At 36.0% G+C, this 27,761-nt stretch overlaps 1 protein-coding gene across 1 annotated transcript in view; it reads right to left on the bottom strand.

Moving 5' to 3' along the window:
• Nucleotides 1–357: 357 nt before the first annotated feature.
• Nucleotides 358–27,761, bottom strand: part of SHCBP1L (SHC binding and spindle associated 1 like) — a 37,856-nt gene continuing 10,452 nt past the window's right edge. The window contains exons 3-10 of the mRNA XM_041749847.1: nucleotides 27,403–27,617; nucleotides 25,847–25,933; nucleotides 25,557–25,775; nucleotides 12,183–12,288; nucleotides 3,636–3,789; nucleotides 2,218–2,468; nucleotides 1,225–1,347; nucleotides 358–609 (exon numbers count right to left, since the gene is read on the bottom strand). Coding sequence (XP_041605781.1) covers nucleotides 358–609; nucleotides 1,225–1,347; nucleotides 2,218–2,468; nucleotides 3,636–3,789; nucleotides 12,183–12,288; nucleotides 25,557–25,775; nucleotides 25,847–25,933; nucleotides 27,403–27,617 — 1,407 coding nt within the window. The remainder of the gene's footprint in view (nucleotides 610–1,224; nucleotides 1,348–2,217; nucleotides 2,469–3,635; nucleotides 3,790–12,182; nucleotides 12,289–25,556; nucleotides 25,776–25,846; nucleotides 25,934–27,402; nucleotides 27,618–27,761) is intronic.

Genomic DNA, 27,761 nt, shown 5'->3' with positions numbered 1-27,761 from the left:
GAACACCTAATGCTTCTTACTGGACTGAGTATCAAAAACAATGTTTAAAACCACATTTGAAAAAAAATAAGACCACATTTGTTTTGGAATTAAATAGTGATGATGGTGGGGTCTATATAACTAAAAACAGTAAATACTGTTAAACTATATACTTTAAAAGGGTGAATTTTGTAGTGTGTGAATTATATCTCAAAACTTATATTAAAAAGTTAAAATGAATCATCCAATGAAAGCTTTAGAATGCTTAATAGTTTTAATAGGGTTTGAATTTAATTAAAGCTACCATTTCTGTGGGATATGAGAATTATTTACTAAACAAATATCTGAAATATAAAACATAACATAAATCCAGATGCTTTAACTTGTGACTATTCTGATATCCCCCTTCAAGTTTGCTTCTATCTTATTGTTGTTCATCTCTAGGTTCAGATTCTGCATTACCCTGGAGAGCATACTGTCCTCTTTTTTATCCCCTGAAGCTGCCCCTTTGTTGAGGGCTTCTTCTGCTACGATAAAAAATTGTTCAGTTGGTTGAAGAATGCTTACACCATAGCCATTGTTGTTGTAAATATGATTATTAGTCATCTTCAATTTTGGTGCTGGAAGAACCTGTTAAATTATTCAAGGAAATTAGTTTTTCAATAATTTCTATAAAAATAAGATATGAACTCTAGAATTCTTGGGTTTACACATTTAAAACAACTGCATCTCAAAAGTAATTTCAAATAATTATATGTAACCTACAGTTCTAGGGAAAAACTTCATTAACTACATTAAGTCTAGAAAGGAATCTAGAAAGGTAGAACTTACAGAAGTAGAAAGGAATTGGAAGGCACTTCACTTATAAATTATTGCTATTATAATTGGTTGTTTTAACTGGCTAGCTTATAATCTTTGAAAGTAAGACAAATATTTCTTAATATATTCATTATTTTTTTATTTGCCTTACTTCCCAAAACATAATACACAGATCCACCCAATGAAAAATCTAAAACATTTTTATAAAAGCAAAACTATTCACTAAGAATTTAAGTTGAAACTATTAAATTAGAAGGTTAAACTTGTTTTATAGCAGCCATCATTTAAACCATATTTTAATTATCTTTACTATTTTCCAAATCAATGATAACATTTAAACTAAACTTTGTCTAAAAGTAATACTTTAGTATTTTTGTGATAATTCTAATTCTTATAACAACTGTATATTAAGAAATATGAGAATACCTTCATATTAACTCCACCTAAGGTGCTTTTTGAATTGTCACTGGTTCTGAGGTTATTACAATGATGAATTTCATTCCTTTCTAAAACGGCTATGCTCCCAGGATACAGTTCAACACCAGCACCCTGTAAATTAAAAGCAAATAAAACAATCTCAAAACACACATGTACCTCTCCAAAATTTTCTTTAGATACAAACATTGTAATTCTATATTAGTACTCACAAAACACTAAGTTACACAAAAATATAATTCAGGTAATGATTTATTGTAGAAATAATGTTTAAAAATGTTGAAAACTAGTATTATCTGTGTTAGAAGATCATTGGGCCTAGAAGGAGTGTTAGGTCACATAGTCTCATTGAGTCACGTTGCTCTCCCACCCAAGTGAAATCTCCAGAAGGGAGACAAAAATCTCTTTAAGCAATTCTTTCAAATAGTTATAAAAATGTATTTATATGTATTCTAAATCCCTTAATGCTGCTAACATCTACTTCCTCAATTTAGTGGAAATTCATTCTATAAAAGGATACTATTATTTTCATTCTTTAATCTTTCCATTCCCCACAGGGAGCCTGATACTGGGACTTGATCCCAGGACCCCAGGATCATGATCTGAGCCAAAGGCAAATGCTTGACCACAGAGCCACCCAGGCATCCCTCAATTTTCTAATCTTTTAATGCTCTGTGATTCTTATCTGAAGACTTGAACTCTTTTATTTTTAACTAATCTGTTAACAAGTTAACTGACTCATGATCTGTTTTGTAGCTGCCAATTCCTAGATTATAAAAAAATCACACTTAAAGCTAATGATTCTTTACTTTGGACTTAGTTCATTTTTCCTACATGTGCTATGATGCTCTGTACTTGTCCTTTACCAGATTCTAAGCTTGATTGTAACTCCATACAAAGATAAAGTAATTGTTGTCCTTTGCACATTAAGATCACTCATAGTTATCTACTATCGTGTAAAGCTGTTTTTATAAAATGAAATACCTGGGCACCAGTTATTTCACTGTCTGTAATTGTCAAAGCAGCCCCTGTAAGAACACACACTCCTGTTCCTTCACATTTTAATATACAGTTTTCTAGAGTCATGTGGCCAGACTCCACTACCACAATACCATCAACTGTCCCTTGTTGTATCAAAGATAGATGCATTAGCTTCACATTATCAGCTTTAGACACCACGAAACTGTCATGAGACGGTTCAGAAGTAATCATAATTTCCTCTCTCTTTCCAACTCCTGATTCATAGAGACAAAAACGAGTCAGTAATCCCAAAGTTTAAAGTCCCTCAGTCATGCAATAATACTTGCTATTACTAATTGTCCTTTTCACATATTTTTAATAAGTAATATATGTAATTATCTACCTGTTAACTAATTAGATACTTTAATCTTTTGTCCATATTTTGATGCCATGATGGAAGAATCTGGGTTTATTGTCAATACAAATGTACCTATGTATTTAGTCAACATACTCATTCCATAATATATTTTTCTCAATTTCCTATTACATAATCAGCAGTCATTTACAAAATGTCTAAGATATAAAAATTGTCTTAACCATAACCTGATTTCAAAACCATAGTAAATTACCATAACTAAAAAAGATTGTCAGAGACTTGTGAATTAGAGGTTACAAGATTAATCATATCCACAATTTTGATCTAGAGTAGCCAAAGCAATCATCTAAATATAAAATCAACCCAAAAATAAGGATTGAATCTTCCAGAAAGCTATGAAATTTGAAAATGACAAGGATAGTCCTTATTACCTATGCAGTTCAGCAAATACTACTGGTTAGTTATCAAGATCTAGTGAATTTTTGCTCAATTTTTGAATTGATGGGCAAAAAAGCCTAAGTTACCTGGTTCTTTTCTTTTGGCCTGACAGTGGGAATATCCTAACTTCAATGTCAAAGGGCAGGATTAAAATTACTAAAGAGGTTCAGAACCTAAAAGAAATTTAGTAAACTCTTCTATTTTAGCAAATTTGCGTGTGAATTGACCGGAGAAAATGTTTGAATACATTTTAATATAGCCTTACATTTGGGTTTTCTTACTAAAGTGGTAAGTGCAATAGAGATAGAAAAAGTAGTTTGGATAAAAATATAGATGGAGTAAATTAAAAATGTTACCAATAGAGTTTTTTTTTTTTTTTTCTGGTTTTGATCTTTTTAGAATCTGCTTATACTGCTACATTATCATGGGGAAGTAGTCATCTCATTGATTCACTCTGGTACATTATGTCCTAATGAGGTCACCTGTACAGATAGTATTCATGAACAGGTGAGAAAATCTTAATTTAAAAGATACGTAGGGATTTTTGTGTTAGGTAAATCATGTTTCTAATGCACATTTTTTCCCGTATACATTGCTATAAAAAGATTGCAAAAAATGCCCTGCTAACCCTTTATAATGATGTCATCAGTCAGTAAAGCAAGATTTACAGCTTGATATTCTCCTGGAAAAATAACTACTGTATCTCCACTATAACAACTATCCAAAGCCAAATCTAAATCATCATGCTGTTGGAGAAGTGTGTCTGAAGATAAGTCCTTTACCTGAAAAGAAGAAATAGTACATTTTTAACAATGAATTAAACTGAAACAGGTCGTTTTAATCAGTTGAGTTATCAGTAACGTGCTTTTCTCAAAGAATTACCTTGTTTATTACACTGTAATACACTGTAAATACTGTATGTATTTGTGTTCATTAAATGTTCCAAATATCTTCAGTCCATCAACTAAGGAAATGGTGATATGGGATTTTCTTTACAATCACTAATAATTTTACAGACACTAAAAATTTTTAATTTTAAAGACTGTGTGCCAGAAGGCAGAATTTGAACTTAGCATATTACCTCCCAAGCCTCACAATAGTTCTTGGAGGGGAAGTAGTAGTATCCCGTTATCAGGTGAAGGACACTGAAACTCAGTGAGATGAAATGATTTGCCCAAGGACATAGAATTGGTGAGTGCTTAAGCAAATTTTTAGATCCAGATCTTTATGACACCAGGTCTCTTTCCAGTCTACTACTTTATTTTCTTTAACTCGAGCTAATCCTATAATTTTAGTAAATCAATACAACTTTATATATTAAATATTGTATAACTAAAAAGATACCAAGAGTCTGCACTGATAATAGAAAAGAGGAGAGAGGGATGCCTGGGTGGCTCAGTGGTTGAGCTCCTGCCTTTGGCTCAGGGTGTGATACCAGGATCTGGGATCGAGTCCCACATCGGGCTCCTGGTGGAGAGCCTTCTTCTCCTCCCTCTGCCTGGGTATGTCTCTGCCTCTCTCTCTCTGTGTGTGTGTGTGTCTCATGAATAAATAAATAAAATCTTTAAAAAGGGGGGGGGGAGAAGAACTTCATTATTAGGAAGAGTGAGGACCTTTCAAATTAAATTTGAAAACTAAAAATATATCCTGAGAAAATATCTACTATTTTGTTCAAATACAAATGGCATTATCATTCATATATCCTTTTTCTTATAAAAGTGGTTATAAGAAAAACATAAAAAACGAAAAGATAACAAAAGTGGAAATCTGAACCTAAATATGTATTTATATAGATATTTCCTTTTAGTCTTTTTCCCATGCATATCTTCGTTGTAATACCAACATATCATACCATACATGAACATGGCTTTGAATCATGACTTAAAAAAAAAAAAAAGTTTATTTTAGAGGGAGGGAGAGAGAATCTTAAGTAGACTCCATACCGAGTGCAGAGCCCAATGTGGGGCTAGATCTTACAACCCTGAGATCATGACCTAAGCTGAAACCAAGTCAGATGCTTAACCAACTGCACCACGAGGTACCCCTGAACCCTGACTCTTCATTACATCATATTTTCCCATGTCTTTAAATATTTTTCAAAGCCTAATTTTTAATGATTACATAAAATGTATTATATGGACATATCATAATATAATTGATTGCATTACTCTTTAGATGCTTTACAGTTTTTCAAAATGAAAATACTACACCAAATAAATCCTTACACATATCTCTAGTTATTTCTTTAGGATAAATTATTAGATGGGGAATTACTGTGTCAAAAGTATAAAAGACTAAGTTTCTTGGATACATATTGCTAAGTTGCCAGAAAAGTTTAACCAATTAACATTGGGTTTGAGACCTCATTTTGCTGCAAACTCATCAGTGTGGGGTATCTTTTGGTGTCCATCGAAAGATGAATGGATAAAGAAGATGTGGTTTATGTATACAATGGAATATTCCTCAGCCATTAGAAATGACAAATACCCACAATTTGCTTCGACATGGATGGAACTGGAGGGGATTATGCTGAGTGAAATAAGTCAATCGGAGAAGGACAAACATTATATGGTCTCATTCATTTGGGGAATATAAATAATAGTGAAAGGGAATAAAGGGGAAAGGAGAAAAAAGTGGGAAATATCAGAAAGGGAGACAGAACATAGAAGACTACTAACTCTGGGAAACGAACTAGGGGGTGGTGGAAGGGGAGGAGGACTGGGTGGCGGGCACTGAGGTGGGCACTTGACGGGATGAGCACTGGGTGTTATTCTGTATGTTGGCAAATTGAACACCAATAAAAAATAAATTTATTATTAAAAAATAATAACTTTATAAAATGTTTACCACCTTAATAGGCAAAAATCCTCACTGCCTCATTTAAATTCCCTTTGATAACCAAGAATGAACATTTTTCCCAGATATATTTGAAACTCAATCCTTATTAAATCAACAAACCGGGCAGCCCCGGTGGCTCAGTGCTTTAGCGCCTGCCTTTGGACCAGGGTGAGATCCTGGAGACCCAGGATCAAGTCCCACGTCGGGTTCCCTGCATGGAGCCTGCTTCTCCCTCTGCCTGTGTCTCTGCCTCTCTCTCTCATGAATAAATAAATAAAATTTTTAAAAAATCAGCAAACTCTATATTCATTCATGTGTGTGTTCTAAACACTTTGGTGGCGGAGGTTACCAGAATTACCCTCTGCAAATAAATAATTTGGAAGAACTCTAGAATCCATCTCATTTTCCTTATTCATGAAAATAGGAAACCCAATAGAGGAGTTTGATGGAGAGCATGGATTTAGTTTTGGTGCCATTTATTTTAAAATACTGGTGGAGTCTCTATGTAAACGTATCTAGTAGACTGTACATTAGAGTCTAGAATATAGGACTGAAGGTGCCTGGGTGGTTCAGTTGGTTAAGCATCTGCCTTTGGCTCATCCCAGGGTCCTACAATCAGCCCTATGTTGGTCTTCCTGCTCAGTAAGGAGCCTGCTTTTCCGAACTCTCCCTCTGCCATTCCCCCAGCTTGTGCTCACTTGCTCTCACTGTCAAATAAATACAATCTTAGAATATGGGACTGAGGTTTGACGAAGCATAAAGATCTTGGAGTTGTTTACATATAAAATAGGAACGGGTAAGATTAGCTATAAGATTATATAAAGAAGGAAAGATAGCACTCTAGGAGAAAAAGCTGAAGAACATGTATAGAATAGAAATAAAAGAATATCTCAGGGATCCCTGGATGGGTCAGTGGTTTAGCGCCACCTTCAGCCCAGAGTGTGGTCCTGGAGACCCGGGATTGAGTCCCACATTGGGCTCCCTGCATGGAGCCTGCTTCTCCCTCTGCCTGTGTCTCTGCCTCTCACTCTCTCTGTGTCTCTCATGAGTGAATAAATAAAATCTTAAAAAAAAAAAAAAAACACAAACTTAAAGCTGAGGAGTAACCAGAGAGGTAGTGAGAAAATCAGGAGACCAAGATGTCATGAAAGGAAGAAGTAGTTGATAATGTCAGATGCTGAAAGGTTAAAGGAGATGGTGGTAATCTTTGTGTTGTGCTTGCTGCATTTAGCCATAGTTTGATCCCACATTGGCTACAAGAGCATTTTCACTGGTATTCTGGAGGCAGAAATAAGATCACTGTGAGTAGAGGTATGATTGGGAAGAAATAAGAGACAAGTACAGATAAATATCTCAAGAGGTTTTGCTGTGCAAAAGAAGAGATGGAGGTATGGTATTTAGGATACATTGTTTTGTTATTTAAAACAACTGAATACATCTCAATGCATTTAAGAAGGAAATAGAAGAGAGAATGATACAAAAGAGAGGTAATGTCATGGAAATGGTGGAGTAAAGAGCTCCAAAAATTGGTTCTTCCACTGAAGCAAATAATAAGTTGGAAAAAATGACAGAATCAGCATTTAAAAAAATAGATTTTATTTGACAGAGAGAGCATAAGTAGGCAAAGCAGCAGGCAGAGGGAGAGGGAAAAACAGGTTGAGCTTAGAGCCTGATGCAGGGCTTGATCCCAGGACCCTGGGACCATGACCTAACCAAAGGCAGATGGCTTAACTGACTGAGCCACCCTGGCACTCCATAATCAACATTTTTGGAACTCTGAAACCTAATTAAACACACCAACCAAGGAAGTGCTTAATGAAGAAGTTGTTAAAATTTGGTTTCAAAAAAAAAGTGTTGTTTTTGCCTACCTGCCTACCATTTCCTATTCCCCAGCTTGGCAGAAGCTGTGGAAAGAACAGCCCATGTTTCTGTGGCTTGCTGGTGCTGGAGCAGGCATGGGGTGGTGGCAATATGAACCTTTTTTTTTTTTTTAAGATTTTATTTATTCATGAGAGACAGAGAGAGAGAGAGGCAGAGACAAAGGCAGACGAAGAAGCAGGCTCCCCACAGGGAACCCAGTGTGGGACTCAATCCGGGGACCCTGGGATTAGGCCCTGGGCCAAAGGCAGGTGCTCAACCGCTGAGCCACCCAGGCATCCCATGAACCTTATTCTTAAAAAAAAAAAAAAAAAAAGTGTGGTTGTGAGGGGCCCTTGGGTGACTCAGCCAGTTAAGCATCCGACTCTGAATTTTGTCTCAGGTCATGATCTCAGGGTGGTGAGATTGAGCCCCACACCAAGCTCCACAGTGGAGCTTAAGATTCTCTCTCTTCCAGGATGCCTGGGTGGCTCAGTGGTTGAGCATCTGCCTTCAGCATAGGGCAAGATCCCAGAGTCCTGGAATCGAATCCCACTTTGCGATCCCTGCAAGTAGCCTGCCTTTCCCTCTGCCTATGTCTCTGCCTCTCTCTGTGTGTCTCTCATGAATAAATAAATAAAATCTTGAAGGAAAAAAAAAAAAGAATTCTCTCTCCCTTTCCTTCTGCCCCTCCTTTGCTCTCTTTCAGGAAAAAGAAAAAAATGTGGTTGTACATTTTGACCTGTCAGTATCTCACAGGAAGGACTGACAAAGCTACCTTTTTCTCACACCTCCCTCAGAATTTAGTGGCAGTATAGGTATCACTTGATGAAAGCATTTAAAGACATACAATACACATAGCTATCTGGGACAGAGAAAAAGTCCACGATGGAGCAGGGTTAGAAGGAAGATTCTTGGAAGAATAAGGGCTACCTCATAAACTAGGACATCTAGAGTGAAATGCACAGGCCCAGGGCTGGATGCATGCTTGGAAGAGATCTGAAAGGACTCTAGGCTTTGCTTCCCACTGATAATTGGGCCCTATGCAAGCAAGAGGTGAGGGCCAAGGCACAGTTGTAGGAGCCTGGCTTAATGTTGAAGGAGTGCCTCAGCTCAAAGCTAATCTGCAAAAACAGAGATTTTTGTTTTTGTTTTCTAGCTATAGGTGTTTATGGAAATTTGTCAGGTCACTGGCTACCTGCTGAGATAACATAATGGAACTTCAGTAGCCACACACAAAAAGAAATACAGCTTTTGCAAAAATAGTTTGGAGAATTTGCTAACCCAATGTACAACTGCAGTCCTCAACAACTAATACAGCAAACCCTGGGTATAGGGTAGACTCTACTTTCCAAAGTTATTAGATTATAATATTGAAAATAACCAGTTAACAACAAAAAAATTACCAGACATTCAAGGAAACAGGAAACTGTGGCCCATTTACAGGGAAAAAAAATTGACAGAAACCATCTCTGAGGAAGCCCAGACAAGCCTTTGGATTTATCAAACAAAAGCTTTAAATCAACTGTCTTAAATATCCTCAAAGGGATAAAAGAAACCATGGACAAAGAACTAAAGAAACCAAAAGGACAATGAATGAACAAATTGAGACTATCAATAAAGAAATAAAAATCACAAAAAGGAACCAAATAGATATTCTATTGTTGAAAATTACAATAGCTGAAATAAACCTCTCACTAGAGAGGTTAGATATCAGGTTTGAGTGGGAGAAGAAAGAATCAACAAACTTGAAGATAGGACAAATAAAATATCCAGTCTGAAGAGCATAAAGAAAGAAGCATAAAGAAAAATGAACAATGTTGAAGGGACCAGTGGCATACCATCAAGAATACAACATGTATTATAGGAGTCCTAGAAGGAGAAGAGAGTAAGGAACAAAAAGGATATTTGAAGAAATAATAGCTGAAACATTCCAAATTTGTTGAAAGATGTTAATCCACACATCCAAGAAGCTTAATCCGCATCAAGTAAGATAAACACAAAGAGAACCAAACCACATATAATCAAACTGTTCAAAGTCAAGACAAAGAATGAATCTTGAAAGCAGTGAGAAAGAAGCAGTTCAGTATATTCAAACAATTGGCAGTAAGATTAATGGCTGATTTCTCAACAGAAGCCATGGAAGTCAGAAAGCAGTGGGATGGCATGTTTAAGGGTATGTAGGTATTATCAATCAGGAATTTTATATCTAGCAAAACTATCCTTCGAAAATGAAGAATAATTAAGACATTGCCAGATAAAAAGAAGACTGGATATTCTCTATAAGATATATTAAAGGGAGTTCCTCAGACTGAAGGAAAAGGACATTAGATAGTAACTCAGAATCATAGGAAGAAATAACTCCAGTAAAGGTAATTACATTGGTAAATACGAAGCCAGAAATATTGTAATCTTGGCTTATAACTCCTCTTTTTGTTTCCTAGATTATTTTACTTTATTTTAAAGATTGTATTTATTCATGAGAGAGACAGAGAGAAGGTGGAGACATAGGCAGAGGGAGAAGCAGGCTCCTCGCAGGGAGCCAGATGTGGGACTTGATACCAGAACGCCAGGATCACACCCTGGGCCAAAGGTAGATGCTCAACTGCTGAGCCACCCAGGTGTCCCTCCTAGTGATTTAAAAAAGCAATGCATTAAATAATAAACATAAATATATGTTAATGAACAGATGATGTATAAAGATGTAATTTATGACAACAGCAATGGGGGAAATGAAGCTATATAAGAGCAGAGTATTTATATCAGTATTATATCTTCCATATCAGTAGTCACTTCAAATGTAAATGGATTATCATTAAAAGACAGAGACTGATAGAATGGCTAAAGAAATATGATCCAACTATATGATTTCTACAAGGGAATCTACTTTGGAACCCAAGATGCAAACAGGTTAGTACTGACAGAATAGAAAAATATATTCCATACAAACAATAAACAACAACAACAACAACAAAACTATGGTGACTTTACTAATATTAAGCAAAACAGACTTATTTTAACTTAACAACTGTTACCAGAGACTAAAAGGGACATTATTTATTGACAAAAAAATTTATCAAAAATATATAACAAACATAAATGCACCAAACAATGAGGCCTCAACATATATGAAGCAAACAGAATTAAAGGGAGAAACAATTCAACAGCAATTAGTTGGAGATTTCTGCACTCCTCTTTAGGTAATAACTAGAACATCTAGACAGTAGGTCAATAAAGAAATAGAGGTCTTGAACAACACAAATTCTAGCAAACAAACTCAACAGCATACTAAAATAGTTACATACTCTGATCAAGTGGGATTTATTCTAGGAATTCAGGGGTAGTTTAACAAAAAAAAAAAAACAACAAAGAATGTAATATACTACTAGCATGAAGAGGATGTACTTGTGAGATAATTAAGTGGTGATGACCAATAGGCAGCGGGACATGAACGTTTTGGGCTAAGAACAAAAATCTAGGTGCACCTTGGTGGCTCAGTTAAGCATCTCCCTTCAGCTCAGGTCATGATCCCAAGGTCCTGGGATGGAGCCCTGTCAAGGGAATCCCTGCTCAGCGGGGAGTCTGCTTCTCCCTACCCCTCTCCCTCCGCCCCACCTCCATCCCACCACCCACTCATGCTCTTTCTCCCTCAAATAAATAAAATCTTAAAAAAAAAAAAAGAACAAAAATCTGGGCTGTGGATACACATTTTAGATTATCAGTATATATAATCAAAGTAATGGGAAGAGATCAGATCAGATCACTTAAGGGTAATACAGTGTAAAGAAAAAAAGTAAGTACCAAGCATTTAGAAGAAAGAAGAAGAAAAAAAAATTACAGAGAATGAAAATCAGGAAAAGTACAGTAATAGAAGACAACAGAAAAGAATGTTTCAAGGAGAGAGCTGTGAAATACTAATGAGCCATCAAGTGAGATGGAAATATTTACTTTTTGACTTAAAACATTCTTCCCTCTTGGGCTGGTTTATGTTCTCATCTTTCAGGTTTCTGCTGAGTTATTTCTTCCTTCTAGCATTACCATAATTCCTCATTCTGACTTATATACCTGTCCTATGTGCATTCTGTACATATTCCTGTCATACTTTTATCATTCTGTGTTGTCTGTAACTGCCTATTTCCATGTCCATATCTCCACCATAATTCAAACTTCTCAAATCTATGAAGCAGCAAGACTGTGGATCTGTTTCAAAATTATATCCCCTTCAAATGCAGTCTTTCTCATATTTGTCTCCTATCCTTCCCATACTACTAGCATAGTACCTAGCAACAAGGTTTGTACTCAATAAATAGTTGTTGACATTTATTATTTAGTATCTATTCTATGTTAATCACTGAAGTGGATGTAATAGGAGAAATAAGACATTAATATCAGACAAGAACCCTGCCCTCAAAGAGCTTCCTTTTTTATTATAAACAACTGCAACTTAAATGAACAAATAGAGATAAAGTGTATTTCTTACCATGTCAGTAGTCATGACTTTTGCCACAATATGTGTTATAGTCTTTCCAAAGTCTCTTTTTCCCTTCCTGCGCCTCAGAATTCTTGGAAAGAAAGGTCCATGAACTCTAGAGTTGAAAACATTGATTATGATTAAGTTAACTGGAAAAGACGCAAACTATACTTACTTAGAAAATAAAACTTGGCACCAACCATCTTTGAGAAGTAGGTTTCACTAATTTTAAGCTCTTTGAGATCAATGAGCAACTTGAGAGCAATGAAATGATTAAAATCTTTTAGATGGGGGATCCCTGGGTGGCGCAGCGGTTTGGCGCCTGCCTTTGGCCCAGGGCGCGATCCTGGAGACCCGGGATCGAATCCCACGTCAGGCTCCCGGTGCATGGAGCCTGCTTCTCTCCCTCTGCCTATGTCTCTGCCTCTCTCTCTCTCTCTGTGACTGTAATAAAATAAATAAAAATTTAAAAAAAAATAATAAAATAAAATCTTTTAGATGACCATGTGTTTAAATCCTTAAACTCTAAAATCTTTTCATTTTCATTGTTTGTACCTGAAAATCTATATACATAACCATTACAATCAATACCTGTCACATCAACTGTTCAAATACAGTAGGAAATTTTCTTAATTGTGCTTTCATAGTCCATTGCCTTGTGAACTCACAACAAAGCAAAGGTGGGTTATGCCTATGATACTGAGGCTTAAAAATGTTTAGGGACATGCCAATTTTAGATACTGTGTTCAACTAATAGTGTTTTGTTTCAAAGGATATGGTATCCATAGATATGTTGGCTGTGGCCTCCCAACAGAACAATTCTAGCTTCTCTCTGACTTGTGTTTTTTTTATTATTATTGTTTGCTGTTGAGCACTTCTAATTAATTCCACTCTTTCTGTTCTTTCTGCTCTTCCTTACAATCCCTGTTTCCTATCTCTTAATCATGTGTCAACAAAAGAAAGAAAGTTTGAGTATAAATTTTATCATTATTATCAGCTGAAAGGGATTCCTTTACCAACTGATGTAGCTTTACTAATAATCTCCTTAGGTGTCATATTTTGGGTTCTCTGTAGCACTTTATTTCTTGATGCTAATAAGATGCAGCTTTACTACCAATGTTTTTCAGCTTCAAAAGTTCCACTGAACATTTCTTTTTCTTTTTTTTTTCCACTGAACATTTCAAAAGTAAACCCATTCAGCATTTTTTATACCTATTTAAGCAAGTGGTTATGATCTTGAGAAAGAGAACTACTCACACATTTCTTCACCATATACTTTATCAGTAGCTGCTCAAAGAGTACAGCATCCTAAATTCAGGAAATACAGTTTATCAAGCAATCCTAGTTTTAAAATCAAAAGTATATATCAGTGTTTTTTTAAAAATCAAATTTATTAAGGTATAATTTACATAACATTCATTTTAAGTAAACCATTCCATAAGGTTTTACAAATGTGTATACCCATTTTACTCAATCACAATGATCAAGATATAGAACATTCCCATCACATTGATAGGTTCCTTCATGTATCTTTGCAGTCAGTCCTCCAAAACTATTCCCATGCAACCACTGATCTACTTTTTGTCATAGATTTCCCTTTCTTGGATTTTTAAAATGAAACTTTAAAGTGAAATAATATGAGGTACTCTTTTGTGTCTAGCTTTTTAAATTCAGTCTATTTTGAGATCCATCATGGTATTTTGTGTATCAGCATTTTGTTTATATTGCTGAGCAGTATTCCTTTACTGAATTTTCTGTATACAACAAAATCCTCTCTTCTGCAAACAGAGACAATTTTATTACTTCTTCTTTTCCCTCCGGATGGCTTTTCTTTTACTTACCTGTTGCTCCAGCTGGAACCTCTAGTACAATTTGAGTAGAAGTGGTAACAATGGACATCCTTATCCTCTTCCTGATCTTAGTGGGGAAACACCCTTTCCTTCACTAAGTAGGATTTAAAGGTTTTCCATAGATGGCTTTAAACAGGCTGAGAAATATCCCTTCTATTCCAAAAGTTTTGAAAATTTTTATCATTAAAGCATTGAATTTTGCCAAATTCTTTTTCTATTGAGGTGTGGCTTTTGTCTTTTATTTATTAATATGGTGTATTATATTGACTCATTTTCATATGTTAAACCAACCTTACAACCCTGGGACAAATCCCACTTAGTCATAGGGTCTGATCCTTTTAATATGCTGCTAGACTCAGGTTTGTAGTATATAATTGAAAATTTTTGCATCTATATTCATAAGGGACATTATTCTGTAGTTTTCTTTTCTTGTTATGTCTTTGTGGTTTCAATATGAGGGTAACAATAGTGGCCTTACTGAATGAATTGGGTAAGCGTTTCCTTTGATTTTTTTGAAGTGTGTAAAGAAATGATGTTAATCCTTTAAATGTCTGGTAGAATTCACCAGGGAAGATTCTGGTCTCTGGCTTTTCTTTGTGGATAGTTTTGTTTTCTTTAATTTTTATTTATTTATGATAGTCACACACACAGAGAGAGAGAGAGAGAGAGAGAGAGAGAGAGAGAGAGAGAGAGGCAGAGACACAGGCAGAGGGAGACGCAGGCTCCATGCAGGGAGCCTGATAGGAGACTCGATCCCGGGTCTCCAGGATCACGCCCTGGGCCAAAGGCAGGCGCTAAACCGCTGCACCACCCAGGGATCCCTTGTGGATAGTTTTTAATTTGCTAATTCAATCCCCTTACTTGCTATAGGTTCACTCAGGTTTTCTGTTTTGGCTTTAGTCAGTTTCTTTTCAGGAATTTTGCCCATTTGATCTGGTGATCTAATTTTCTGGTATATAATTGCTTGGAGTATTCCTTAGTAATTTTTTTTTATTTATTCATGAGAGACACACACACACACACACACACAGAGGCAGAGACACAGGCAGAGGGAGAAGCAGTCTCCATGCAGGGAGCCCCACGTGGGACTCAATCCCAGGTCTCCAGGATCACGCCCTGGGCTGCAGGCGGCGCTAAACCGCTGAGCCACCGGGGCTGCCCTCTTTTTTTTATTTCTGTGTAGGTTTTTATGTGGATGTAAATTTTCAACTTAGGTGAGTAAATGCCAACTAGGAGCACTACTACTGATTCATATGCTCAGACTACATTTAGCTTTTGAGAAACTGCCAAACTATCTTCCAAAGAAGCTGCACTGGTTTGCATTCCAATCAAGAATAAATGAAAGTTCTTGTTTTTCCACACCCCTGCCAACAATTGGTATTGTTGGGGCGGGGGGGGGGGGGTTGTTTGTTTATTTCTGCTTTTGTTTTGTTTTTGGATTTTAACCATTCTAATAGATAAGTAATGATATCTCATTCCTTCAATTTGCAATTACCTAATGACAGTGATGTTGAGCATCTTTTTATAGACTTTTTAACCATCTGTATATCTTCTCTGTTGAGATGTTTGTTCAGAATGTTTATCCATTTTTGGAAAAGTGTCTATTCATGTCCATTTCCTAATTGAATTGTTCCTTGGGTGTTGAATTTGATGTGTGTGTGTGTATGTGCGTGTGTTTAAGATTTATTTATCTGAGAAGGGAGAGAGGGAGACCGAGACAAATCCTCAAGCAGACTCCCCACTGAGCATGGAGCCGCCTGATCTGCAGCTTGATCCCATGACTCATGAGATCATAACCTGAGGCAAAACTAAGAGTTGGATGTTCAACTGACTGAGCCACCCAGGTGCCCTGAGTTTGAGAAGTTCTTTATACATTTTGCATACTAGCCCTTTATACAATATGTCCTTTGCAAATATCTTCTCCCTTCTGTCAGTTGCCTTTTAGTTTTGTTGATTGTTTCCTTCACTATGCAGAAGCTTTTTATCTTGATGAGGTCCTAATCACTTTTGCTTTTGTTTCCCTTGGCACAGGCAGGAAACCTGTCTAGTAAGAAGTTGCTGCAGCCAAAGTCAAAGAGGTTGCTGCCTATTTTCTGCTCTAGGATTTTGATGGTTTCTTGTCTTTTATATTTAAGTCTTCCATCCATTTTATTTTTTAAAAATATTTTATTTATTTATTTGAGAGAGAGAGAGAGAGGCAGAGACACAGGCAGAGGGAGAAGCAGGCTCCACGCAGGGAGCCTGATGCGGGACTCGATCCCGGGTCTCCAGGATCATGCCCTGGGCCGAAGGCAGCGCTAAACCGCTGAGCCACCCAGGCTGCCCTTTCCATCCATTTTAAATTTATTTTTGTGTATAGTGTAAGAAAGTGGTCCAGTTTTATTCTTCTACATGTCACTGCCCAGTTTTCACAACATTATTTGTTGAAGAGGCTATCTTTTTTCCACTGGATATTCTTTCCAGCTCTGTCGAAGATTAGTTGGCCATACAGTTGTGAGTCCCCTTCTGGGTTCTCTATCCTCCTCCTTACCTATGTGTCTGTTTTTGGGCCAGTACCTACTGTCTTGATTACAGCTTTGTTAATACAGCTATAAGTCTAGAATTGTGATGCCTCCCACTTTGCCATTACTTTTCAAAATTACTTTGGATATTTGGGGGTTTTGTTGTTCCATACAAATTTTAGAATTATTTGTTCTAGCTCTGTGAAAAATGCTGTGTATTATTTTAATAGGGATTGTATTGAATGTGTAGATTGCTTTGGATAGTACAGATATTTTAACAATATTTGTTCTTCCAATCCATGAACAAGGAATGTCTTCCCATTTCTTTGTGTTTTCTTCAATTACTTCCATAGTTTTTTATGGTTTGCAATGTACAGATATTTCACCTCTTCGGTTAGGTTTATCACTAGGTATCTTAGGGTTTTAGGTGCAATTGTAAATGGGATTGATTCCTTGGTTTCTCTTTCTTCTGCTTCATTATTGGTATATAGAACAGCAACAGATTTTGGTACGTTGATTTTATATCCTGCAACTTGCTGAATTAATGTATCAGTTTTTTGGTGGAGTCTTTGGGGTTTTCTATATAGAGTATAATGTCATCTGAAAATAGTGAAAATTTTACTTCTTCCTTGCTAACTTGGATGCATTTTTTGCATGTATTGTTGTTGTCTGATTGCTGAGGCTAGGACTTCTAGTACTGTGTTGAAAAACAGTGGTAAGAGTGAACATCCCTGTATTCCTGACTTTAGGCGGAAAACTCTCAGAGGATATTAACTGTGGGTCTTTCATATAGGGCTTATAATATTGAGGTATGTTCCTTCTATCTCTACTTTCCTTAGGGTTTTTATCATGAAAGGATGTTATGTTTTGTCAAATGCTTTTTCTGCTTCTATTCAGAGGATCATATGGCTCTTAGCCTTTCTTTTATTAATGTTAGTGTAAACACACTAATATAAGGTATGTATCACATTGATTTGTGGACGTTGAACCACCCCTGCAGCCCAGGAATAAACCCCACTTGATCATGGTAAATAATCCTTTTTACTGTTAGATTCAATTAGCTAATATCTTGTTGAGAATTTTTGCATCCATGTTCATCAGGAATATTGGTCTATAATACTCCTTTTTAGTGGGGTCTTTTGTCTTGTTTTGGGATCAAGATAATGCTGGCCTCATAGAATGAGTTTGGAAGTTTTCCTTCCATTTCTAGTTTTTGGAACAGCTTCAGGAGAATAGGTATTAATCCTTCTTTAATGTTTGGTAGAATTCCCCTGGAAAGCCATCTGGCCCTGGACTCCTGTTTGTTGGGAGACTTTTTAATTAATGATTCAATTTCTTTGCTGGTTATAGGTCTGTTCAAATATTCTATTTCTTCCTGTTTAAGTTTTGGTACTTTATATGCTTCTAGGAATATACCCATTTCTTCCAGATTTCCCAATTTCTTGGCATATAATTGCTCATAATATTCTAATTGTATTTCTGTGGTGTGGTTGTGATCTCTCCTCTTCCATTCCTAATTTTATTGAGTCCTTTCTCTTTTCTTTTTGATAAGTATAGTTAGGGGTTTATCAATTTTGTTAATTCTTTCACAGAACCAGATCCTGGTTTCATTGATTTGCTCTACTATTTTTTCAGTTTCTGTATCATTTATTTCTGCTCTAATCTTAACTATTTCCTTCTGTTGGTTTTAGACTTTATTTGCTGTTCTTTTTCCACCTCCTTTATGTATAAGATTAGGTTGTGTATTTCAAACTTTTCTTGCTTCTTGAGGAAGGCCTATATTGCTATATACTTCCTTATTATGATCGCCATTACTGCCTCCAGAAGGTTTTTGACTGTCATATTTTCATTTTCATTTGCTTCCATGTATTTTTTTTATTTCTTCTTTAATTTCATGAGAAACCCATTCATTCTTTAGTAGGCTGTTCTTTAACCTCCATGTATTTGTGGTCTTTTCAAATTTCTTCTTATGGTTGACTTCAAGTTTCATAGCACTGTGGTCTGAAAATATGCATGGTATGATCTCAATCCTTTTGTATTTGTTGAGTCCTGATTTGTGACCCAGTACGTGATCTATTCTGGAGAATGTTCCATGTGCATTAAAAAATAATGTATATTCTGATGGGTTAGGATGAAAAAATGCTCTAAATATGCCTATGAAGTTCCTCTGGTCCAGAGTGTCATTCAAAGGCGTTGTTTCCAGGCAGCTTGCGAGCCCAGTGGTTTAGCGCCACCTTCAGCCCAGGGTGTGATCCTGGAGACCCGGGATCGAGTCTCACATCCCTGCATGGAGCCTGCTTCTCCCTCTGCCTGTGTCTCTGCCTCTCTCTGTCTCTCATGAATAAATAAAATCTTTAAAAAACAAAAAAACAAAGGCATTGTTTCCTTGTTGACCTTAGATATCTGTCCATTGCTGCGAATGGGATGTTAAAGTCCCTACTATTGTACTATTATCAATTAGTTTAAGTTTGTTAATAATTGATTTATATATTTGGCTGCTCCCAAGTTGAGGGCATACATATTTACATCTGTTAGGTCTTCTTGAGGACAGACCCCTTTAAAATGATATAGAGTCCTTCTTCATCTCTTATACAGTCTTTTCTAAAACTCTAGTTTATCTAAGTATGACTACTTCCTCTTTCTTTTGATGTCCATTAGTATGATAGATGGTTCTCTACCCCCTCACTTTTAATCTGGAGGTGTCTTTGGGTCTAAAAATGACTCCTGTAAGCAGCATATCGATGGATTTTTTAAAATACATTTTGATACCCTATGTCTTTTGGTTGGAGTATTGAGTCCATTTACATTCAGAGTAATTACTGATACAAATTTAGTGCCATTGTATTATCTGTAAAGTCACTCTTCCTAAAGATTGTCTCATTTCTTTCTAGTCTTTATTGCTTTTGGTTACTCTTTCCTAGTCAAAGGGTCTCCTTTAATATTTTTTGCAGACCTGGTTTAGTGTTCACAAACTTCTTTAGTCTTTGCTTGTCTTGGATACTCTTTATCTCTCCTTCTATTCTGAATGACAGCCTTGCTGGATAAAGTATTCTTGGCTGCATATTTTTCCCATACAGCACTTTAAATATATCATGCCACTTCTTTCTGGCCTGCAAGTTTCTGTAGACAGATCTGCTGCTAACATTGTGTGTCTACCCTTGTAGGTTAAGGATTTTTTGTCCCTAGCTGCTTTCAGAATTCTCTATCTTCGTATTTTGCAAGTTTCACCAGAATATGTCTTGGTATTGACCTGTTTTCATTGATTTTGAGGGGAGTTCTCTTTGCCTCTTGGACTTGAATGCCTAATTCTTTCCCCAAATTAGAGAAATTATCAGCTGTAATTTGTTCAAATAAACCTTCTGCCCCCTTTTCTCTCTTTTGGGACCCCTACGATACAGATGTTATTGTGCTTTGTGGAATCACTGAGTTCCCTAAGTCTATATTTATAATCTAATAGTTTTCTTTCCCTTTTCTTTTTAGTTTCATCATTTTCCATAATTTTATATTCTGTATTACCTATTTGTTCCTCTGCTTCTTCCATTCTTGTGATTACATCCAGTTGGTTTTGCATCTCAGTTAAAGCATTTTTTATTTTGCCTAATTTTTAGGTCTTATCTCTGCAGCTAAGGTTTCTCTGGTGTCTTCTGTGCTTCTCTCAAGCCCAGCTAGTATTTTTATGACTGTTTTAAATTCTTGTTCACTTATATTGCTTATATTGTTTTTTGTTTGTTTGTTTGTTTGTTTTTTGCTTATATTGGTTTTGAGCAAATCCCTAGCTTTGGTTTCTTTTTGATCTTTCTTTTTGGGGAGAATTCTTCCATCTTATTATGTTGAGGTTTCTATCTTTTGCACATTATGAAAGCTTTTTACGTTTCTGCTTTTGAGAATGATACTATATTAAGAAGGGGTCATACACTGTCCAGAACCCAGTGCTTCAAGAAGTGTTTCTGTGTATGTTGTGTGCTCTCTGCTGTTGTGTTTTGGCTGCTCTTTCCCACAGGTCAGTCCTCCACAGAGTTCCTCTTTGCTTGCAGTAGGGAGTGTTCAGACCTTTAACTAGGTATGTTTTGATTTGTTGAGATAAGCTTGATTAAAAAAAATTTTTTTTTTAAAGAAACTTGAAGCAAGAAAAGAGAAAAAGAAAAGGAACAAAGAAAGCAAACAGAAAAACAAAAAACTATAAGCCCAATTCCAAAAAATACAAGAAGGAAAAAAGAAAGGAAAAAAAAAATCCTGATTTAAAAAAAAAAGAAAAAAGAAAGAAAGAAAAGAAAAAGGAGAAAAAGAAACGAACAAATGAATAAAAAACCTATAAGTCTGATACCAAAGGAAAAAATTATTTAAAAAATTAAAATAAAAAAATAAAGTTATAAAATAAAAAGCAAGCAAGCAAGCCTGGTCCCAGTTCCATGAGAACTGAAACTGACACTTTGGAGCACTCTATGATCAGCAGATCTATATATGCGAGGGTGGGAAGGTTGATGGAGGTGTTCTGAGCTCATTCACAGTCAGACCTGCCTTTGCAAAGATGCCCTTCCTGGGCACAAAGGAGGCAGGGTTTTGTGCAAGCAGCTCCACCCTCCACTGGAGGTGCTGTGCTTCTCTTTGAAGTCCAACCATGCTGTAGGGTGGGGGGAGAGATGGCATCATCCTGCCCCCCTTGTCTTCAGGGAGGGGAACCTGTGGCCACAGCTATTCAGGAGGCACTCACAGAAAAGCAAACAATCTCCTCTTCTATGTCCCAGGCTTTTGTCAGAATACTGTTCTCAACCTGTGACCAGCCGCCAGCATGCTTGACACCCCAGTTCTCTTGTGTATTCATCTCTGTCATATGGCTGAGATTCAAAATTCCAAATCTTAAAGGACCTGGCAAGGCAAGGACTGCTTCCCTCCCACAGAGGAGAGACTTGCAGCTGGGTGGGTACCATTCTATCCCAGAAAATCAGTTGCATGGCACATGCTTAGTGGCTAGAGTCTTGCAATATACATTTAAAGTTAATCTTAGTTCACCTTCAAATAACACTATCATATTTCATATATAGTGCAGGCACTTTTTAACAGAGTATTCCCATTTCTCAGTATGATATTACTGTCACTTAATTTACCAATCCATACATTATCAACCAATACCATCACAAATACTATTAAACAGCTATTTTTAATCAATTGAGATAAATAAAAATAAAATATTTTAATTTACCTTTGTTTATTCTTTATCCAAAGCTCTTCCTTCCTATACACATATCGGAGTTTCTGACTTTTAACAATTTTCCTCTAAAGAATTTTTCATTTTTCTTGCAAGGTGATAAATTCCCTTATTTTTTTTCCTTTTTGTCTAAAATAGTTATTACCCTTTCACTTTTGAAAAATATTTTCACTGCATACATAGAATTCCAGGTTGGTAGTTTTCTTTCAACACTTTGAATATTTCACTCCTTTCATCTTGTTTGCATAGTTTCTTATAAGAAGTCTGTTGTAATTCTTATTTTTGTTCACCTATAGATAAGCATTTCCTCCCCCCCCCCCCGCTCCTTTTTTATAGTTGTCTTCAGTTTGAATATGATATGCTAATGTATAGAATTTTTTGGTATTTATCCTGCTTGGTGTGCTCTGAGCTTCATAGATCTATGGTTTGTTGTCTGCGTTTAATTGTGGAAAATTCTCACCATTATTAATTCAAATATTTCTTCGGCTGCATTTGCTCTTTTTCTCTTCTTGGCATTCCAATTACACATATGCTGCACCTTTTGAAATGGTCCCACAGTCCTTGGATGTTTTGTTTTTTCATTCTTTTTTTTCTTTGCATTTCAGTTTGAAAAGATCCTGCTGACATACCTTCAAGCTCACTGATTCTTTCCTCAGTTTCATTCCATCTATTAGTTAACCCATCAAAAGTATCATTTTTATTTAGTGTTTTTTATTTCTAGCATTTATTATTATTTATTTATTTATTCATGAGAGACAGAGAGAGAGAGGCAGAGACATAGGCAGAGGGAGAAGCTGGCTTCCTGCAGGAAGTCCAATGTGGAACTTTATCTCAGGACCCAAGGATCACGCCCTGAGCCAAATGCAGAGGCTCAACTGGTGAGCCGCTCAGGCATCCCGCTAGCAGTTTCTTTTAATTCATCCTTAGAGTTTCCATCTTATGTTTACATGATCTGTTCTTACATTTTGTGTCCCATTTTCATTAGACTAACATCAGTTAGGTATTTTAAATTCCATCTAATTCCAGAATCATAATTGAGTCTGGTTCTGATGCTTACTTTCTCTCTTTAAGCTTAGTTTTTTTCTTGCCTTCAAGTATGTTTTATAATATTTTGTGGAAAGCCAACCATGACGCATTGACTAGAAACTAAAGTAAACAGGCTTTTAGAGTGAGGTTTTATATTAATCTAGCCAGGAAGTAAACTGTGTTTAATGTTTGTTATAGCTGTAGGTGTCAGACACCTCACATTCCTATGGTTTCCATTATTTGTGTCTCCTCTGTTGCCTTTGAGCTTCCCTAAAAACTCCTCCTTTTGTGTCTTGTTCTTTTAGCTATAATCCAGTTATTATACTGGAGCCTAACTGGTGTGGTTGGAAGGTATAATGGAGAGGAATTGTTCTTATTAGTCTTTTAGTGCGTCTATGTCCCTGGACTGTGATCTTTACAAGTTTCGTAGTGCCCTCCTCTTCCCAGATAGGAAGGAAGGCTAGAAGAGGCTGGAGTCAAGGAAATACCCTTCTCCCCTAGATGGGAAGATGCTATGGTAATCTTTTCCTCTAGTGAATGAATCTTTGTCATGGAGATGCTCTGGGTATATTTCACAATATTAACTTTTCCCATCCCCAACTAGAGGCATAATGGGATTTTTCTTGGCTCTCACCAGAGAACCTAGAGAGATTCCTGGAGGCAAAAACCCCACAGAGATGTGGGGTGTCTCGCTAGGAAATGCATCCCTCCAGGAATTTCTCACTTGCATACTAGTCCATACTCAACCTCCAGCAGTTTATCAAAATTACCATTTGTGTTCTTACAGTTTATGGCTCTAGGGGATTATCTGTTCCAGGTAAGGAGATCCTGGCTGTGATTCTGAATTTACTTCTCTCTCCAGATTTCAAGGTGGCAGTTTGCCCTATGACCTTAGTTTTCTTATGGGTCCAAGAACATCATTTTAAGTTTTGTTCACCTTTTTTCTTGTCTTAAGGATGTGAGTGATAACTAACAAGCTGTTTACATGTCAGAGCTGCATCTGAAAGTATTTGTTTTTTAGTTTCCATTTCTCTGTTGAGATTCTCTGTCCATTTATTAATTCCAAATTTTCCTATAATTTGTTGAACATATTTATAATAGCTGCTTTGAAGTCTTGTCTGAAATCTTAACATCTGAGCCCACTCAGAGTCAGATTATATTAACTATCTTTTTCCCTGGGAATGGATCTAATTTTCTGGTTTCTTTCCATGCCCATAAATTTTTTGGTTGAACACTGGAGACTTTGGAAAATACATTCTCATAACTTTAGATTGTGTTGTGTTCTTCTAAGGATTGTTAGTCTTGTATTCTAGCAGGCAGGTAACTTGTCTGGGCTCAAAATCAGCTGATATATCTGTTTAGTTCTCTCAACTTCCACGCTTCAACTACAGACTTTTTAAAAAAGCATCGTTCCCCAATTTCTCCCCCCCCCACCAATGCTAGTATAGTTTAGTGGTCAGTCAAGAATTTGAGCAGAGTTTATGCTCAAATTCTGGATCTGGCCCTTTTTGCAACTGTCTTCTTTCAGGATACCCCGCCTATATTTCCAGCTGTTCTGCCAGCTTTGAACTCTGTGCTTTGCCATCTTGAAATAGTTGGACTGCATTTTTTGCTACCAAAGCTATAAAACCTGGTGATCACTCTCATACTGAAAAGCCACAAATTCCCATTTCTTACCCAAGGATATATTTCAAGGCTTGTTGCCTACTTTGGTTATTTTACAGTGCCTTCAAATAGCTGGATGCTTTTAATATATTTTTGTTCAAATTTTATAATTGTTATCTATGCAAAGGTTTGACCAGTTACCTTACTCTACTACTCCCAGACCTAGATTCTCTGTGATTTAACTTTTAAGATGAGAGAACCCCACGTTGTCCCATGCTATTAGAATCTGAAGTCTAATAATGATAAGTTGTATTCAAATTCAACTTTTGTTGACTCTGAATTTCTAGATAAATAGATTTCAAAAATCTTATCTATACCGATTTCCCAAAGTAATCCCAAGGCTTCATTACACAAGAATCCCAGTAACATCAAAAATAGGCACTGAAATGAGATTCTTAATGATTAAAAAAATAAGTGAAATTTGAAAGAAAATACAAAAAGAAAAGATTTAGGCTAACAGTTAATTGTTGGACAAATAAAATGTGGCTCAGAATTCCTAAGGCAAAGAACGTGTATAGGTGGAACATAAAGAGGTTTAACAATCTAGTATGAAATAGTCAGATGTCCTTTGGCTCCATTCAAAATTTTCCTTTAATTTTGAAACCATGGGCAAGAATTCCTGTTTCCTCTCTATCTAAAACAAAGACAGAAATATATACTTTACTGCATAGTAATGTAAAAACATTTTAAGACATTTTGAAGTATTATGGAGAATGATGCTGGTTAAATCCACATTGTTTTATTTATTATAAAAACAACTTATCAATATCTGTGAGAAAAAAAGAAATTAAGAGGCAGCCAAATTATTCAACTTTCTCTTTACTTTGTATATTATATGTGGTGGAGCTCTCCCTCCTCTTTTCTTAGGCTTTGGCCAAAATCAAGAATGTAAAAATGAAAGATAAGGAAAGAACTAGATTGATAATATTTTTTAATCCAAAAAGCCAATGATTTCATTGAATTCAGTTATATAAAAATGATTTTCTAATACTGATAGTTGCACTTTGTTCTTATCTCAAAAATTGGACATCTATTTTTATAATCTACTTCAGTCAGGGTAACATATATCCTAAGTTAAGTAATATGATAAAAAAATAACCATGTAATTTTTTTGTTTAAAATAGAGTATTATTACCGGAGACGTAAATCTTCCCACATTTTCAATAATCCACAGAGCATTACTATCTCATAGTATTTTTTCCAGCATTCAACGGCCTCTGCTGCAGATGGATCTTCTGTAATATTACTCTGATACTCAATGAGCTCAACACGCTTGTTCTTATATTTCTCCAAAGTTTTTTTGAAACGTTGTGCAATAGGACCAGGTATGGTTCCATCTTGTATATCACACCACCTGAAAAGTATCAATATAATTACCATGTTTATCTTATAAAATGTGCTAAATTAGCTTTTAACTATACTTACAAATTAATTCTTTCTTCAATTAAAGCAGTGTAATTCTCACAACTTTCTTCATCATCCCAGTCTCTCCAAAGAAAGTCATAAAAAAACCTATGATGAATGAAAATAATGTAAAAGTGATCAAAAAGAGCCAATAATATGTATATAATTAAAGACATTCTCATGTCAGAATTCTTTATATGAATTCTAAGAAAAATATTTGTAAATGACCTTTCAGTGAACTAATATTAAAATCAAACCTTTAAAAATTGGGTGATCTACATTCTTTTTTTTTTTTTTTTTAAGATTTTGTGTATTTATTTATGAGAGACCCAGAGAGATACAGGTAGAGGGAGAAGCAGGCTCCCTCACAGGGAGCCCGACATGGGACTTGATCCTGGGGCTTCAGGATCATGGCCTGAGCTAAAGGCAGATGCTTAATGGCTGAGCCACCCAGGCATCCCAAGATGACCTACATTCTATTGAAGGTTGCTACAGATCATGTTTCTTGAAGTGGGAATGTAAAATGCAGGTTCCAAATTTCATAGATTTGGCTGTTTTGTTCAACAAAGAAATAATACTTAAAATTTTATTTATTTATTTGAGAGAGAGAGATGAGGTGGGGGACGAACAGAGGGAGAAGAGGGAGAAGCAGGCTCCCTACTGAGCAAAGAGCCTGAAGTGGGGCTCAATTCCAGGACACTGGGATCATGATCTAACCAAAGGCAGATGCTTAACCGACTGAGCCACCCAGGCACCCCAGAAATAATACTTCAGGTATAATCAAATTTGTATATTCTGGGGAAGTATTAGAAAAACAAAAATATGGGCATTCCTGGGAGGCTCAGTGGTTGAGTGTCTGCCTTTGGCTCAGGGCATGATCCTGGGGCCTGGGGATCAAGTCCCACAACAGGCTCCCCATAGGGAGCCAGCTTCTCCCTCTGCCTATGTCTCCTGCTTCTCTCTGTGTGTCTCTCATGAATAAGTAAAATCTTAAAAAAAAAAAAAAAAAAAAAAAAAGAAAGAAAGAAAAGGAAAAGAAAAAGAAAAAAAGATGCCCCTAAAATTCTGAATTATGTTTATGGATAACTTCTCTCAAATTGTATCACCTTAAGAAGCAATCATAATGTGGATGATGACATCTAGTATTTGTAATGTCCTTACATGTGAAACATAAAATGTAATATATTTAAGATGCTTAAATATGAACAAAATTTAGTGTTACTTATCTCTAGAACTTTTTAAATCAATTTTTGAAAATGCAAGATCAAAAAATGGCAAACTTTTCATTGCCCATATATAATACTTCTGCAGGAGAATGTTAAGAGTTATAAATATGTTCATTAAAATCGACACCTAGCTGGCTCAGTCAGTGGAATATGTGACTCTTGATCTCAGTCATGAGTTCGAGCCCCATGTTAGGTGTAGAGATTACTTAAAATAAATAAATAAACTTAAAAAAGGACAAATTGAATTCAGCAGTGAGAAAAATTAAATCTATAACTATTTATAAAGTGCTTGTATACTTACATATTAACTTTTTGAATATTATAACTTTAAGAGGTGAAAAGGTCTAATACCTTACAACTTCCAAGGCCAAAGCAATATCATGTATATCGGAATCTTGTCCTTCAACAGGATACACTTCCAAGAGAGGCACACTATGCTCCAGTTCTTCCAAAATCTCATTGACCAAACCCCTTGGAATATTTGCAATGTTAGAAGAAAAAGGCTCAGCAAGAGATACACTAACTTTGAAACAAGATGATGAGCTTTGGCGTGGTTTACAAGTTACCTAAGATAAATATTATAAAATTTGTAATTACAAATCAAAATGAACGACAAAGATATTTTCCTCACACATGATCTACAAAGTTTCTTCTTTTAAATTTGAAGATCTCTTTACCACAAAGTAATTATAGATCAATATTAATTAAAA

Source organism: Vulpes lagopus, chromosome 1 (assembly GCF_018345385.1).
Source record: "Vulpes lagopus strain Blue_001 chromosome 1, ASM1834538v1, whole genome shotgun sequence".
NCBI classification, from domain to species: Eukaryota; Metazoa; Chordata; class Mammalia; order Carnivora; family Canidae; genus Vulpes; species Vulpes lagopus.
This window is presented reverse-complemented; position numbering and strand designations above follow the sequence as displayed.